The 15,982-nt window shown below is 44.1% G+C and overlaps 1 protein-coding gene across 2 annotated transcripts in view; it reads left to right on the top strand.

Annotated features, from left to right (window-relative positions):
- EML3 (EMAP like 3) overlaps positions 1-13,217 on the top strand; it is a 69,929-nt gene extending 56,712 nt beyond the window's left edge. For both annotated transcript variants that reach the window (XM_069965391.1, XM_069965390.1), the window contains exons 17-23: positions 82-149; positions 748-836; positions 1,101-1,303; positions 6,607-6,694; positions 11,784-11,882; positions 11,977-12,107; positions 12,207-13,217. In XM_069965391.1, the coding sequence (XP_069821492.1) occupies positions 82-149; positions 748-836; positions 1,101-1,303; positions 6,607-6,694; positions 11,784-11,882; positions 11,977-12,107; positions 12,207-12,395 (867 nt within the window). In that variant the 3' untranslated portion in view covers positions 12,396-13,217. The remainder of the gene's footprint in view (positions 1-81; positions 150-747; positions 837-1,100; positions 1,304-6,606; positions 6,695-11,783; positions 11,883-11,976; positions 12,108-12,206) is intronic.
- Positions 13,218-15,982: the final 2,765 nt, after the last annotated feature.

Below are 15,982 nucleotides of genomic sequence, written 5' to 3'. Positions count from 1 at the left end.
TGCAATTTTTGCTTTTTGTTTAGAAGATCAGGCCATTCTGCAGAAACATACGGCCACACTTATAGCATTTCTTTCTTATAGGATCCTGGTTTGTGTGCAGATTTCCATCCTAATGGAAGAGAAGTTTGTGTGGGTCTGAGTACAGGAAAGTAAGAACATAAATCGATTTCTCACTTTTTCTTTTGTCTTTCTATAACACATCTATTCTTTTGTATCTCCATATAATTTTCCATGTGTTACGTGCTAGCGGCTGTAATCTTCTGTCTCTGACTTTCAGTGTTTTTATCATTTAAACACACTTCTGACCTGTTATAGCAACATGTGTATTGTGGGGTCTGGGTGCTGAGACCCCTGCCAATTGCTACAACGAATCATCGCTTCTATAAACTGCTAATGCGAGCGGTCTATGGTTATAATGAAAGCTTATGGAACTTCCAGTAGACGGAATGGTCAGAAGTTCCATAGGCTTCCATTATAATTCTGTCGACTAGCAATTTTAGCAGTTTTGAGCGGAGATGAAGTGGCAGAGTGCGTGCTGCTAAACATGTCTGCCTCTTCATTCTAGCGATTAGAGGGGGTCTCAGCACCCGGACCCCCACTAATACACACTTCTGACATGTTGTTATAACTTGTCAGAAATGTATTGAAATGATAGGTACCCTTTAAGGCTTTGTTCGCATAGTGGTAACATTTTATGACTCCTTTAGACATCACTGTGTGTTATAGCCACATGTTCCTCCCCTACAGGTGGCTGGTCCTGGATCTGCAGTGCAGCAAGATTCTATCTGTGCACTCTGATGGAAATGAGCAGCTTTCTGTGGTCCGATACTCTCCAGGTGAGGAAAAGAGGACATACGTGCTGCTTTATGATATAAAAAAATGCATTGTACAGTTTGTATTCCAAGTATGTATCTTTTAAGTCCCCCATTGACCAAAAGAACCATCTCCTTCTGCAAGGATCATCCCATGGAAATGTCAAGCAGTTCCATGTTTAAAACTCTACCTCGTAGATGAAACCTTTCTTTTATCTGCTCCTATTTTGTCCTCTTCCACGCTGCATGGTTTTCCTTATACTGTGTTTTTTTTGTCCTCTCTTATAGATGGAAACTTCCTTGCCATTGGCTCTCATGATAATGTAATCTACATGTACAGCACAGGCCAGAAGGATCATAAGGATTATTCTCGTGACAGCTCTGTAGAAGAGAAATATAGCTCCCATGAAGAAGGTGAAAGTCCTGAAGGAGAGGGGGATAGCTGTGTGTATGAGAGGACGCAGCAGTACACACGATATGGAAAGTGTGTGGTGAGTTATCATGCTTTATACTTAGTTTTTCTCATCCTCTTATGATCCTGCCATAGTTCATGATCTGCATTAACACTAATTTTAGAATTGAGTCATAAGATGTAGTACAGTGCCCCCCCCCCAGGTTACAACAGCCTTTCCTGGGCCATAGTAACATGAAACCATATTTACAGGGTTATTCCAATCTGAGACATTTATGGACAGGGAGGTCGCTATAGAAATAGCTGATCCCACTGTCTTCTGCTGTTTCCATAACTCAAGTAGAAGAAATGTAGGTTATAGAGGCAGTAGGTTATAGAGGAGGTGATCTATGCCGTCTCCAAAATTTCCATTCACTTCTATGGTAGTAGTGTAACACATTGATTTCAGCTGTTTTGTAATCCAGGCTGCCTCTCTTTTCAGTTCATGCCTGGATACAGTAACCAGTAGCTTCCTACCAGGCAGGACGGTGGCTGGGGACCCCAGTTCTGGAGATAGATGTGGGTCCCACAGGTACAACCCAAATCCATTAGACATTTATGGCATGTGGTAATAAATGCCAGATCTGATCTGGTCCCGTACAAGACATCCTCAGATTCATCATAAGGTTTTACATTTAGTTGACTCCTGCTATAGAGGACATCTAGATCTAAGAGAGAGTTACGAGGGGAAGAGGAAGAGGGGAAGGAGTCAGTTAAAAGAATGGAGGCTCGCTTTGTACAGTCTAAGTTGGAATCAGACAAAAAAGAGTGGGAAGAGGCAAGTTGGAAAATATAAGTTAATCTTAGAGAACAGGGCCGATAGTACCTTGTTTTTTCAGGGGTAACAGAAATACCTAGAGGGTGGCAGGCCTGGCAGACTTCTGTCCTCCATGCTAAGGGGTAAAGCAGGTCCCACAAGAATTCTGGCAATACGTAATGATAGAGGGGTTATTGAGAAGTCCCATGAGGGGATTAAAGAGGTATTCCGCAAATTTTATAGTGAGTTGTATACCACAGAATTATCAGTGGGGAATAAGGAAGTAGAGGATTATATGAATTCTTGTGAACTGCCACAGCTCTCGGAGATACATAAAAACATGTTGGAAGCAAGGATTACGGATGATGAAATCTGGAGGGTGGTGAGAGAGGCCCCTTGTTCTAAATCCTCCGGGCCAGATGGTATCCCCTATGAAATTTACAGAGAGTTTGGCATGGTACTGGTACCTAAGTTAAAGGATTTATTCAATAGTATTGTGGAATTGGGGGACCTCCCGGCCTCAATGTATGAAGCAACAATTACTATACTGTTGAAGCCAGGGAAAGAAGAACTAGATCCAGGATCGTATAGACCAATCTCTCTGCTGAACTCGGATGTAAAGATCTTAGCCAAGATTTTGGCAAACAGACTCGTGAGAGTGGTAGAGGGGTTGGTCTCTAGGGATCAGTGTGGGTTTATGCCTGGTCGCTCTACAGCGGAAAATATTCGGCGGTTGTTTGGGAATCTGCAGGGGGGTTGGGGGGATGACCGCTCCATCCTGTCATTGGATGCGATTAAAGCCTTTGACAGGGTGGAGTGGTTGTTCCTCTGGGTACTTTTAAAGGGTTATGGGTTTGGACCTAGATTCATACAGCTGTTAAAAATAATGTATCGTAGTCCTAGGGCAGCAGTGTTGGTTAATGGCGACCTATCGGAGCAGTTTGTTCTTGGTCGGGAAACGAGACAGGGTTGCCCTCTCTCGCCTCTCAGAGAGAGAGGAAAAAATATCATTATTTGCGGATGATAGATTTGCGGGAGAGTAGATCAATGCCCCTTGTTCACTATGGCGGACAGAGTTTGAGTGAAAGCAAAGAAAGTAATCGAGCCTAGGGGTGTATCTCAATGCACCCCCATGTTTAATAATCTTCATTTTGCCAGAGTTGGCGAAAATTAAGGAATGGAAATTTTGGCACTCGTATGGTTTGCGATATGTGGCACAGTTTTTTTTTTCGGATTCTGGGGTGTGATAAAGAGTTAGAAACGCCCAAGTCTAGTCAAATGAACGGGTAAAACAGTATTGGGTTATGGTAACAAAGGCGTACGACAGTTGATAATTTGACCGTAAAATAATATATGCAGAAAAGAAATACACCCGTTTAATGGCTTGAGTAAGTGGCTTAGTAAGAACCAGTGGTGTAGGTTTTCCATGATTCTTATAAAAGATTGTGACCTGTGGAGTACACGAGAGGCTCTGGAATTTTGGTGTTAACTAAGGGGAAGATCAAGAGGGTGGTCGTGGGGGGGGGGGGGGCAGGGCCGTCTTAACAAAACAATGGGCCCCTGGGCATAGCTGTGAACTGGGCCCCCCGACCCAAGATCAATTCCCTGCATCCCCCCTACCCCCAACCTTGTGCTGTGCAGCCCCATGTGGGTGTATATTGTACTGTATAGTTCTGTATGGGTGTATATTGTACTGTATGGTTCTGTATGGGTGTATATTGTACTGTATGGTTCTGTATGGGTGTATATTGTACTGTATGGTTCTGTATGGGTGTACTGTATATTGTACTGTATGGTTCTGTATGGGTGTACTGTATATTGTACTGTATGGTTCTGTATGGGTGTGTATTGTACTGTATGGTTCTGTATGGGTGTATATTGTACTGTATGGGTGTATATTGTACTGTATGGTTCTGTATGGGTGTATATTGTACTGTATGGTTCTGTATGGGTGTACTGTATATTGTACTGTATGGTTCTGTATGGGTGTGTATTGTACTGTATGGTTCTGTATGGGTGTATATTGTACTGTATGGGTGTATATTGTACTGTATGGTTCTGTATGGGTTTATATTGTACTGTATGGTTCTGTATGGGTGTATATTGTACTGTATGGGTGTATATTGTACTGTATAATTCTATATGGGTGTATATTGTACTGTATGGTTCTGTATGGGTGTATATTGTACTGTATGGTTCTGTATGGGTGTATATTGTACTGTATGGCTCTGTATGGGTGTATATTGTATTGTATGGTTCTGTATGGGTGTGCATCGTTCTGTATGGATGCATATTGTTCTGTATGTGTGTATCCTTCTGTCTGGAGCAGTTTTGCAGCATCTGTGGGGGGGTCATTCCTCTCCTTTAATGCTCAGGAGCAGAAAAAACAAAACAAAACCACAAATAGGAACCAAGCCTAACATGTGTAACGATATATATATATATATATAAATAATCTTTACACATGTTAGGCTTGTTTTTACATAGTGCAAACCTGGCCATACATGCAGTCTGGGGGGGGGGGGGGTACATCAGCCTCAAGTGTATGGGGGTACAGCAGCCTGAAGGGGAGAACACAGCAGTCTGGGGGGGAGGGGGTGCACATTGCAGCTTGGGAGGTACAGATCAGCTACAGGTGAACAGGGGCAAAGCAGCCTGGGGGAGAGGGGGCAGCTATGGGGGAACAGGGGTAGGGGTGTGTGTGTGTGTTCTTCTCCCTGCCCAGATCTGCACACTCCTCCCTCTTCTCTGTCCCGACCTCCCTGCTATCTACAGCCCCAGGTACCTGACATTTCCTGCAGTGGAGCCCAGGACAGGAGGGGGATGGTCAGGAAGCCCTGTAGCTGTAGGTTAGCAGCCTGTAGCCTCCTGCTCTCCACACTGCTGATCTCCTGCTATGGCAGCACAGGCTGCAGCTGCTGTGAGGCCCAACACATAACCATCCCAAGGCCTGCTGGGGGCAGGAAGTCCCAGGCCAGGAGGAACATGGGACCAGTCCACAGGGGGCGGGGCTTAATGGAGGGGGGAGCTTCAGCCGCCCACATCACAGACCGGCCCTGCAGCTTATTTATGTGAGGAGAGGAGAGCGCTGGGGCAGTGCGCAGCGTCAGTGCGGCCCTGTAATGTACTGGGGAGAGGGGGGCACAGCGTGGCTCATCAGCTTCCCTTCCTTTCTGCAGGGTAGGCGGCTGCCACTGGGGCCCCCCATGAGTCATAGGCCCCCGGGCAGCCGCCTACCCTGCCCAATGGGAAAGACGGCCCTGGGGGGGGGGACTGCCTGCGTGCGCTCGGGTGGGGGCTGCGCCTTGGTCCGGGGCTGGGCCGGACAGACATGTATATGGTTTTGATATTTTTTTTTTTGTAATATAATTAAAGGTAGGATATCCTGTATTTCAGTGACTTTAGGTGGAATTTGCCTTGGTGTGGCCTCCGAGTTGATTGTGTTAACAAAATTTTATTTCTTGGGGGCCATGGTTGACTATAATAAATGGTTGGCTTGCCACCAGCGGAATATGGAAAAAGTGTGAGACCTCCCTAGTGTTATACAAGGGTTTTAAGTGCTAGGGGGTCTGGTGGTGGTCCGACATCCATCTGGGGAAGGTGGGTGTCTGGTGGACCCGCTGGGTGTGAATGAACTGGTGAATGAGGGAGGCTGCGCAGGCTTGATCTGCTGAAGAGGGTCGTGGATGTAAAGGGTAATCAATTTTGATAGGAAGGAATTTTACTTATTTATTTATTTATTTTTATTTGTGTGGTGTTTTGTTTTGATGTAAAAATTAATAATATATATTTTACTTTTTAATTTTTTATTTAGAATTATATGTTTTATGGAAGTAGGTTTTGTAGTGCAGTTATGTGTCCGGCTTTGCCTGGGTGGAGGGGCGGCCCTCGCGCGGGTGGGCGGGGGCAGGAACCCTGCGCGAGTGCAGGTAAATGCAGATTGTACAGCTAATGGGAGGAGGAAGTAGGGGAGAGATAAGCATTACCACAAGAATTGTGAATTAAGTTCGGAGCCTCTCGTGACTCCACGGGAGGAATAGGTTTTGTACTGGTTTAAGGGTATATACGAGTAACTGTTCCTTGTGAGGGTGGGAAGGGGTATTTATGAAATATTATGATTGTGAGTGATTTTATAAGATATGTTAATTGTATATTTGTTAGGCCCCGTTCCCACTGAGCAAAGCTAGCGACGGAATTGTCCGCCGCGGAATGCCGTTAGCCTCCCGCTCATAATGGGAGTCTATGGGAGGCGCGCGCTCCTGCCCTGTCCGCGCTGAAGAATGAACATGTTCATTCTTCAGCGCGTACAGAGCAGCAGCAGCGCGCGCCTCCCATAGACTCCCATTATGAGCGGGAGGGTAAACGGCATTCCGCGGCGGACAATTCCGTCGCGGAATTCCGCTAGCTTTGCTCAGTGGGAACGGGGCCTAATAAAGATTAAATTAAAAAATAAATAAATAAAAGGTTTTACATTTAGTTGACAGTCTTGCCGCTTGTCCCAGCGGTCAGAGCCCCCGCAGTCAGACTCCAGGATTATCACATGACCAATGTAGAATTGCCACTTATTCTTTATTTTATTCCCATAGGGACACTCTAGCTTTATCACACATTTGGACTGGTCAAAAGATGGAAATTACATCATGTCAAACTCCGGAGACTATGAGATACTATACTGTGAGTATTGAGAGCAATATATTTTTCAATCTTAACATTAATGGATAAAGATGGAAGTTTTCCACTTTAAGGCTAGGTTCACACTATGTAACTGTGTGGCTGTATTTTTTATGCGGCTGTAAATGTGCGGATGAAACTACGGCCGTGGGAAAAAATAGACATGCGGCTGAAAACATACGGTCATTTACTTGGAAATCTGTTTCAACTAAAAATAACAAATAAAATCTTAAGAAAGTGATGCAAACACCTCTGGATGCATCTGGGAAAGCAGGGAAACAGTTTACATGAATTGCTATTACCGGGGTTTGCGATCCTCTGCAGTAATGCCGATGCCTCTCATGGTTAATATATTGAATCAATAAAACACATTTTCTTTGTAATAAAGTCCCTTTCATTGTTCAATAATTTAATTGTAACGAATCCATCATTTTGCAATTAAATATACTGTTAAAATAAATATATATATAAATAAATGTATATTTATATATATATTTATTTTTTGACAATATATTTAATTGCACAATGATGGATTCGTTAGAATTAAATTATTGAACAACGAAACTGATTTTATTTCAACGAAAATGTGTTTTATTAATTAAATATTAATTAGTACAGGAAGCTCCAGTAAGCCGTTAATTCATATGCCGGCAAAAGAGCTTTCTGTACTAATCATCACTTTACTTTAATGAAAACATCAAATGTTTCTTCTAATTATGTTATGACAATAGCATTATTAGAAGAAACATTTAGAATTATATGTGCGCTCAGCTGATTGGCTGATCGGCTCAGCGCACATATAATTAGCGGGTCCGCAGCACAGTGACTTCATTGTGCTGCGGACCAGCGAAGAGGACACATCGGGGTGAGTATAGAGCTCTCCCCACCCCCTCCCCAGCACTGCACCCCTCCCAGCAAGGAAGGGGGGTCACTTAACCCCTTCCTTGCTGGGATGGGTGCAGTCTGACATCAGTCTGGCCCCCAAGGGGTTAAGGGGGATACAATACATCCTCCCTTAACCCCTTGGGGGCCAGACTGTAAGCAGCGATCTGTAAAGATGCTGCATACTGTAAGGAGCACAACACTGCTCACAATGATGGGTGTTGTGCTCCTGTTTGTGTGTTTTTTGTGTGTTTCTCCCTTTTTGTTTTTCAGATATCGGTATCCTGGGGATTACGTCGGATTCCGTGGACTACGTCGATGACCAGCGGTTGTTTGTTGTTTTTTTTTTAATAAAATGGTCAATGAGGGGTGTGGGGGTGTTTTTATTTGAATCAAATGTTTTTTTAACTTGTGTGTTGTCTTTATTTCTTTACTTTATAGACTTAGTAGTGGAAGCCGTCTAATAGACGGAATCCATTACTAAGTTGGGGCCTAGTGTTAGCCGGTATAAAATGGCTAACACTAACCCCCTATTATTACCCCAGTACCCAATGCCACCAGGGGTACTGGGAAGAGCCGGGTGCCAGTGGTCCCGGAGCGTCAAAATTGGCGCTCCTGGACCGGGCGGCAGCAGGCTGGTAAGATTTAGGCTGGGGAGGGCCTAAAACAATGGCTCTTCCCACCCTGGTGTTACCAGGCTGCTGTCGTTTGGTTTTTAACCCGGCTGGTTATAAAAATAGGGGGGACCCTATGCGTGGTTTTTTTTAAATAAATAAATAATTTAAAAAAACCGCATAGGGTCCCCCCTATTTTTATAACCAGCCGGGTTAAAAACCAAACGAAAGCAGTCTAGTAACACCAGGGTGGGAAGAGCCATTGTTTTAGGCCCTCCCCAGCCTAAATCTTACCAGCCTGCTGCCGCCCGGTCCAGGAGCGCCAATTTTGACGCTCCGGGACCACTGGCACCCGGCTCTTCCCAGTACCCCTGGTGGCATTGGGTACTGGGGTAATAATAGGGAGTTAGTGTTAGCCATTTTATACCGGCTAACACTAGGCCCCAACTTAGTAATGAATTCCGTCTATTAGACGGCTTCCACTACTAAGTCTATAAAGTAAAGAAATAAAGACAAGACACAAGTTAAAAATTTTTTTTTATTAAAATAAAAACACCCCCACACCCCTCATTGACCATTTTATTAAAAAAACAACAACAAACAACCGCTGGTCATCGACGTAGTCCACCGAATCCGACGTAATCCCCAGGATACCGATATCTGAAAAACAAAAAGGGAGAAACACACAAAAAACACACAAACAGGAGCACAACACCCATCATTGTGAGCGGTGTTGTGCTCCTTACAGTATGCAGCATCTTTACAGATCGCTGCTTACAGTCTGGTCCCCAAGGGGTTAAGGGAGGATGAATTGTATCCCCCTTAACCCCTTGGGGGCCAGACTGATGTCAGACTGCACCCATCCCAGCAAGGAAGGGGTTAAGTGACCCCCCTTCCTTGCTGGGAGGGGTGCAGTGCTGGGGAGGGGGTGGGGAGAGCGCTATCCTCTTCGCTGGTCCGCAGCACAATGAAGTCACTGTGCTGCGGACCCGCTAATTATATGTGCGCTCAGTCGATCAGCCAATCAGCTGAGCGCACATATAATTCTAAATGTTTCTTCTAATAATGCTATTGTGATAACATAATTAGAAGAAACATTTGATGTTTTAAATTAAAGTAAAGTGATGATTAGTACAGAATGCTCTATTGCCAGCAATATGAATTAACGGCTTATGGAGCTTCCTGTACTAATTAATATTTAATAAATAAAACACATTTTCGTTGAAATAAAATCAGTTTCGTTGTTCAATAATTTAATTCTAACGAATCCATCATTGTGCAATTAAATATACTGTCAAAAAATAAATATATATATAAATATACATTTATTTATAAATATATTTATTTTAACAGTATATTTAATTGCAAAATGATGGATTCATTAGAATTAAATTATTGAACAACGAAAGGGACTTTATTACAAAGAAAATGTGTTTTATTAATTTAATATATTAACTATTAGAGGCATCGGCATCGGCACCATTGCCGGCTATTTTTGAAGTACTCCGTACGGACCGCCTGTCAATCCACGGCCGCGTTTCCAGCCGCAAACAATGGTCTTGTTCATTTTTTACGGGTCCGTTTACGATAGGGCCGTAGATTCATACATAGTGTGCACTGTGCAGCCGTATATCGTATACTTTCCAGCGTACGCATGAACCACCAAAAATACCGCTGCACAATTACAGCCGCAAATACAGCCGCACAGTTACATAGTGTGAACCTAGCCTAAGGGTACAAACCCACACACCGTATACGCAGCAGATACGCAGCAAATACGCAGCAGATTTGATGCTTTGTTCAGTTATTTAAATCTAATCTGCTGCGTATCTGCTGCGTATCGCAGCAGTAAATACACTGCATATACGGTGTGTGGGTTTATACCCTTAGGGTAGCTTCACACGTACCGTATCGCAGCTGATTTTCTGCTGTGGATACGCAGCAGATTTGGCTAAATGAATGAACACAGCATTAAATCCGCACTGAAAAATCCACTGATCCGCTGCGGATTTTACAGTGCGGATTTAATGCTGTGTTCATTCATTTAGTCAAATCAGCTGCAATACTGTACATGTGAAGCTACCCTTAGGTGTTTTACAAATGTGGTTGCTGGCATTCTTACACCTAGCTGCTGAAGTATTACCAAAAAACTGCACAAGCAAACAAGAGTTAAAGGGACCCCCCCACATTGAATGCTAAATGTAATGTTAAAATACATAGTGCTCTGTATATATATATATATATGTCCCTGTCCCTGATTCCATGTTACCTCTAGTTTCTGGTAAAGGGGTCGTCTGTTATTCTGTGCACATTGGCCTGGATTAGTTTGAGACATGCAACCCTGTAGTGCTCATCATTAATGCTGGTTCCTCTGTGAGCAGGTGAGTGTGTCGCAGACTAGTATAGCACTTTGTGCATAGGATACTTTGAGAAGCAGACATCCACTTTATCGGAATTAAGGGGCAATATAGAATTGGAAGAACCAGGGCAGAAAGAGGCCGCAATTATTTTAGAAATGCAGCATTTACTGTGACCTTGTAGGTGAACGTAGTAGGCATATTGACAGGTAGCTATCTGTTTGAGGAAGGAGTAAGAGGCAGAAGTAATCTACACCTGGTTGTGTTGGTAGATAGATATGCGTTGCATGTAGATAGATGTGCGGTACAGTCACTAGTACTAGCAACACACAGAGTCTGTTGTAGTAGTAATTAAAATCCGGGTATAGATGCAGCAATAGACGATTCTTTATATGGTCACCACCATCATCAGGGTCCATGCCAATTGTGTGGTGTAACAGGGCCCTCTAATGGTAGAACAGAGTAGGTTTAGATGTAATAAATCTTAAATCTATGCAGATTGTGTAATTCAACCTATAGAGGTCGTCCAGGAAAAATTTACTCGGCCCCTATCCATAGGATAGGGAACAAGTAAGAGATTGTGGGAGGTCCAGCGTTCGTACCCCCGCCAATCTCCGTATCGGCCCCTGGCTTCTCTGTTATGAATACACTTTCCAGCTTTCTCACAACAAAGGAGCCAGGGTCCTGATACATAGATTGAAGGGGGTTAAGGAGGTTGGATCCCTGGATCACTTCAGTTCGATCTCAGTCTCCAGAGGCGAAAGCAGTGCAAAGTGGGTGGTGAAGCAGGAGCAGGAGGTGGTGGAGTTACGGTGCCTGCAGTTGGGTGAGTCAGGAGCTGACCTGTATGAAGTGTACCTTCTCTGAAGAAGATCCTGGCAGTGCCACCTGTCTGTCAGGTAACGGCAGGCAGGGTGAAAATGTACCAGTGGTGAGCCCCAGCAGGAGGAGGGTAATGGAGGCACTGTGCAGTCTGAACAGGGGCATGGAGTGGCTGTGCCCCAGAGTTGGGTCTGCCTTCTGGGGGTTGAAGGTGCTCCTGAGGGGGGTGCCTAGCTGGTAGATTAGAGTTGGGATGGGCCTCAATAACATGAGGTAGACCCATGCTGGATGTCCTGCCCACCTGATGTTTCACAACCTTGCATTATATAATAATATACGCTTTATAAAGAATTTTTCCCTGTAAGAGATGCCGGACTTGTCTTAACTTTTATGTTTTTCAATTCTCCTCCTATCAAGGGGACATCACTGGAGGCTGCAAACTTCTCAGAAATCGTTATAAAAACAAAGATCGTGAGTGGGCGACATACACATGTGTACTAGGGTACCACGTGTTTGGTAAGTGACTTGTATATAGCTACTGGTATTATAGGTATTACACATTGACAGCCTGTAGGAGGAGGAACCTAAATGGTTTCTTTTTTTTTCATAGGGGTTTGGCCAGAAGGCTCTGACGGGACAGATATTAATGCGCTCGCCCGCTCCCATGGGATGACCATGATCTCAGTTGCAGATGATTTCTGTAAAGTTCATCTCTTTCGCTATCCTTGCAATAAGCCTAAGGTATAAAGCCTGACAGCGTTTTACCAATTACAATGTAAGACTATTATTGAAAGCGTAATATAAGTCTTTAATTATTCATATCACATATGTCTCCAATAGGCACCAAGTCACGTCTATTCGGGTCATGGAAGTCATGTGACCAATGTTCGCTTCACTCACGATGATAATTTTCTCATCTCATTGGGTGGAAAGGACGCAAGCATCTTTCAGTGGAGGGTTGTTAAAGCTGGCACCATTCCTCGCAGCCAGTCACTGTCCTCCACCTCCTCCATAGACGCTGCTCACTGAGCGACATCTCTTAATACACAAATCTTTGATGAACTACTTGGCGAACACAGACCAGTGATGACTTTTGTGTCTGCAAACATCCATTGTTGTTGTACTTAATAGTGTCACATAAGGTAACTCTGAGCCAAAGTCGCGCAGGTAACTGCTGGCACTGGTGACAAATTAACAGCCTGCCGCCATTGTCAAAGAACCAGATGTTAGTACGGTACAACAAAGCCAATAGTTTCCGACATGCTAGCTGTGCTGCTTTAAGCTCACCATATTTCCCTTTTATTCCCCTACACCGCTTCCCTTAAGGTGGTATCTGATATAATAAAAGGTGTGTGTCTGGGCTGTGGCTAAAAAGCAATCAAACAAAAAACCTTACTCACCTGCCCTGATCCCCTACCCTTTAACATGAAGGAAGTGACCGCTCAGCCAATCACTGGCTTTAATGGTGACCCATCTCTGCCAGTGATTGGCTGAGCAGCTCTTGATGTGTGTCAAAACAAAAGCAGAATGCATTACTCAGCCAAGACTCAGCATCAGGACAGATGTTGTGGGGGTTGAAGCAGGTGAGTAAAAGTTTTTTTTTTTCCCTCTTAACTTTTAGCTCAACCTCAGCCCGAATACACACCTTATATTTATTCAGACAACCCCTTTAAACTGCTATACTGCTCAAGACTGAGCCATAGGTATTAACACCATCTTAACTACTGAAGCACGAATACACATAATACTGCAGTAATAAACTCACAATGTGCCTCATATACTGTATCTTGAATATATATATAGTATAAGTCTCCAGATTTTTTAAAGAGTGAAGGATAGCACATCTATACATATTAAGGCTATGTTCACACTACGTATATTTGAGGCTGTATTTGGTCCTCAAGTCAGATCCTCATAGCAACCAAAACCAGGAGTGGATTGAAAACACAGAAAGGATCTGTTCACATAATGTTGTAATTGAGTGGATGGCCTTCATTTAATGGCAAATATTTGCTGTTATTTTAAAACAACGGCTGTTTTATTGAAATAATGGCAGTTATTTACCGTTATATGACAGCCATCCACTCAGTTTCAACATTGTGTGAACATAGCCTTTCTGTGTTTTTAATCCACTCCTGGTTTTGGTTGCTATGAGGCCTGAAATATACAGCCTCAAATATACGTAGTGTGAACCCTGCCTAAAAAGTATTAGCTTTAGGGTATGTACACAATACCGAATCCAGGTGGATAACCCACCGTGGATTCCTCCGCTCCCACACATCTCCGTCCGTCCCATAGACTTCATTCTATGCACAGGCAGATTAAGCCGTCGGCCCAAAGAATTGACTTGACTTGGACAGCAGAATCCGCCTGACAATAGAATGAAGTCTATGGGACGGACAGAGATGCCCACGAGTGGGGGCGAGAGGTTGGTTATCCTCCTGGACTCCTTAATATGCACATACCCAAAGAGAGGAATAGGCGAGAAATTGAAGAGGAATTTCCGCTTGAAATTCCTCCTGTAAAATATGAACAGAGCAATGTCCCATTGTGTTCAATGGAATTTCCGCTCTGTCGTTCACACTGCAGAATTTTCGAGCAGTATTTTCTGCAGCAGATCCGCTTTCTGCCCTTAGGGTTTGTGCACACTACGGAATAGGTTCATTTTTGGGCAGACAACGGAATCTGCCTGTGCATAGAAGGGAGTCTATGGCACGGGCGGAGATGCGTGCAGCGGGAACGAGCTGCGGAATCCGCAGAAGGTATTCCATCCAGATTCCGTAGTCTGCACATACCCAAAGAATTGACATGTCAATTGACATTGACATGGCAATATTCCTGAAGTTTAATTCATTTTTTTTTTTTTTTAGCTCAAATACATCCATACACATTGAGCCTTTTCAATATGGCAGCTGGGTATGTATTCCCCACTCAGGCCCCCATTATATTATATGCTCTACTGACTTCTGTGTGACTGACTGACTACAGAATTACAACATCACCTCAGGGTGGGTTCACACTATGGAATTTGCACAGGATAAGTTCCCAGGGACACCATTCTATGGTCGGGCGAATTCCGCCGTCAGCTGAAAGAATAGAATGTCAATTCTTTTGGCAGACGAGGGAATCGGCCCGGCCATAGAATGGTTTCTATGGCACGGGCAGAGATACGCGCCACCACGATCGAAGGAATCCGATACGAGCGAAGGAATCCGCCGGAACGTGTCTGCGTGGATTCCATAGTGTGAACCCACCCTTAGAGATCCGTCCTGGCAGCTCAGACCCCTCTCCATACAGTCCCATCCTCCTTGTTCCTCTGTATATGCCCCCCCTTCATTCACAGAGATGAAGGTAGAATATCTCCTTGCTCTAATTGACCAGGAGAGCAGTGATATAATGGGTGAGTCCATACAGTGTGACTCGAGCAAGGCTGTATCCATGTTTTTTGGGACTCCTTGTGGCTGCATCCAACTTCGTCAGCCTTCTGTATTTAAATGCCAACCGGTCGCACTCGCGCATGCTAGAGTCACGCTCATCTCTACTGGAGTGCTTCTTTAAACATGGAGAATCCCTGATTTATATGAAATGCTACTAGCAATAATTACACTGTAGACAATCCTGCAACTTACGCTCAGTGACATGAAGCTTTCTATTCCATAATGTCTCATTCCATGCAAACAATGCAGACACCGGGCCACAACCCTTACATGAGAGCCGCACCTGCTGAGTGGAGAGCCACGTGCCTTAGATTTATACACCCCCTTCCCCACGCTCTCATAGTGCATCTTCCCTCTTACCACCTCCAAAGCACTTTCTGATGACCCCTTAATGTATATAAAGGTATATGTTTCTTTATTGTCCTACAGTTTATATGGATTTTTATTAAATAGATATATATGAAATAATAAAGACACAGCGTTCTTATTAGTGTGCAGAATTTTTTATTGTTTATTCTAAACGTTTGTCACCTGCACATCAAACATAATCATGTGACCTTAAAGCGACTCTGTACCTACAATCTGTCCCCCCCCAAACCGCTTGTACAGTCAGATAGCTGCTTTTAATCCAAGATCTGTCCTGGGGTCCGTTCGGCATGTGATGCAGTTATTGTCCTAAAAAACAACTTTTAAACTTGCAGCCCTGTGTCAAACTGGCGTGGCCTAGAGTGTCTGTGCCCTAGGCTTGAACCGCCTCTCCGACCCTCCTCCCCACCCTCTTCACCATTAGGAATGGCCCTGGCAGAATTTTTCCTATTCATCACTTGTCTGAACACTGCACTTAATGATCCAACTCATGTGCCGTGCTCACACAGGTGATGAATAGTAGAAAACCTGCCTGGAGCATTCCTTATGATGAAGAGGGCGGGAAGGAGGGACAGAGGGGCGATGCAAGCCTAATGCACAGACACTCTAGGCCACGGCAATTTGACACAGGGCTGCAAATTTAAACATTGTTTTTTAGGACAATAACTGCATCACCTGCCAAACAGACCCCGGGACAGACCTTGGATTAAAAGCAGCTATCTCACGGTACAAGCGGTTTGGGGAGGCAGATTGTGGGTACAGAGTTGCTTCAAATTACAGTACAGTGAATCCTTGGATTACACGTAACTTGGT

This window comes from Dendropsophus ebraccatus, chromosome 4, assembly GCF_027789765.1.
Source record: "Dendropsophus ebraccatus isolate aDenEbr1 chromosome 4, aDenEbr1.pat, whole genome shotgun sequence".
Taxonomy (NCBI): domain Eukaryota; kingdom Metazoa; phylum Chordata; class Amphibia; order Anura; family Hylidae; genus Dendropsophus; species Dendropsophus ebraccatus.
This window is presented reverse-complemented; position numbering and strand designations above follow the sequence as displayed.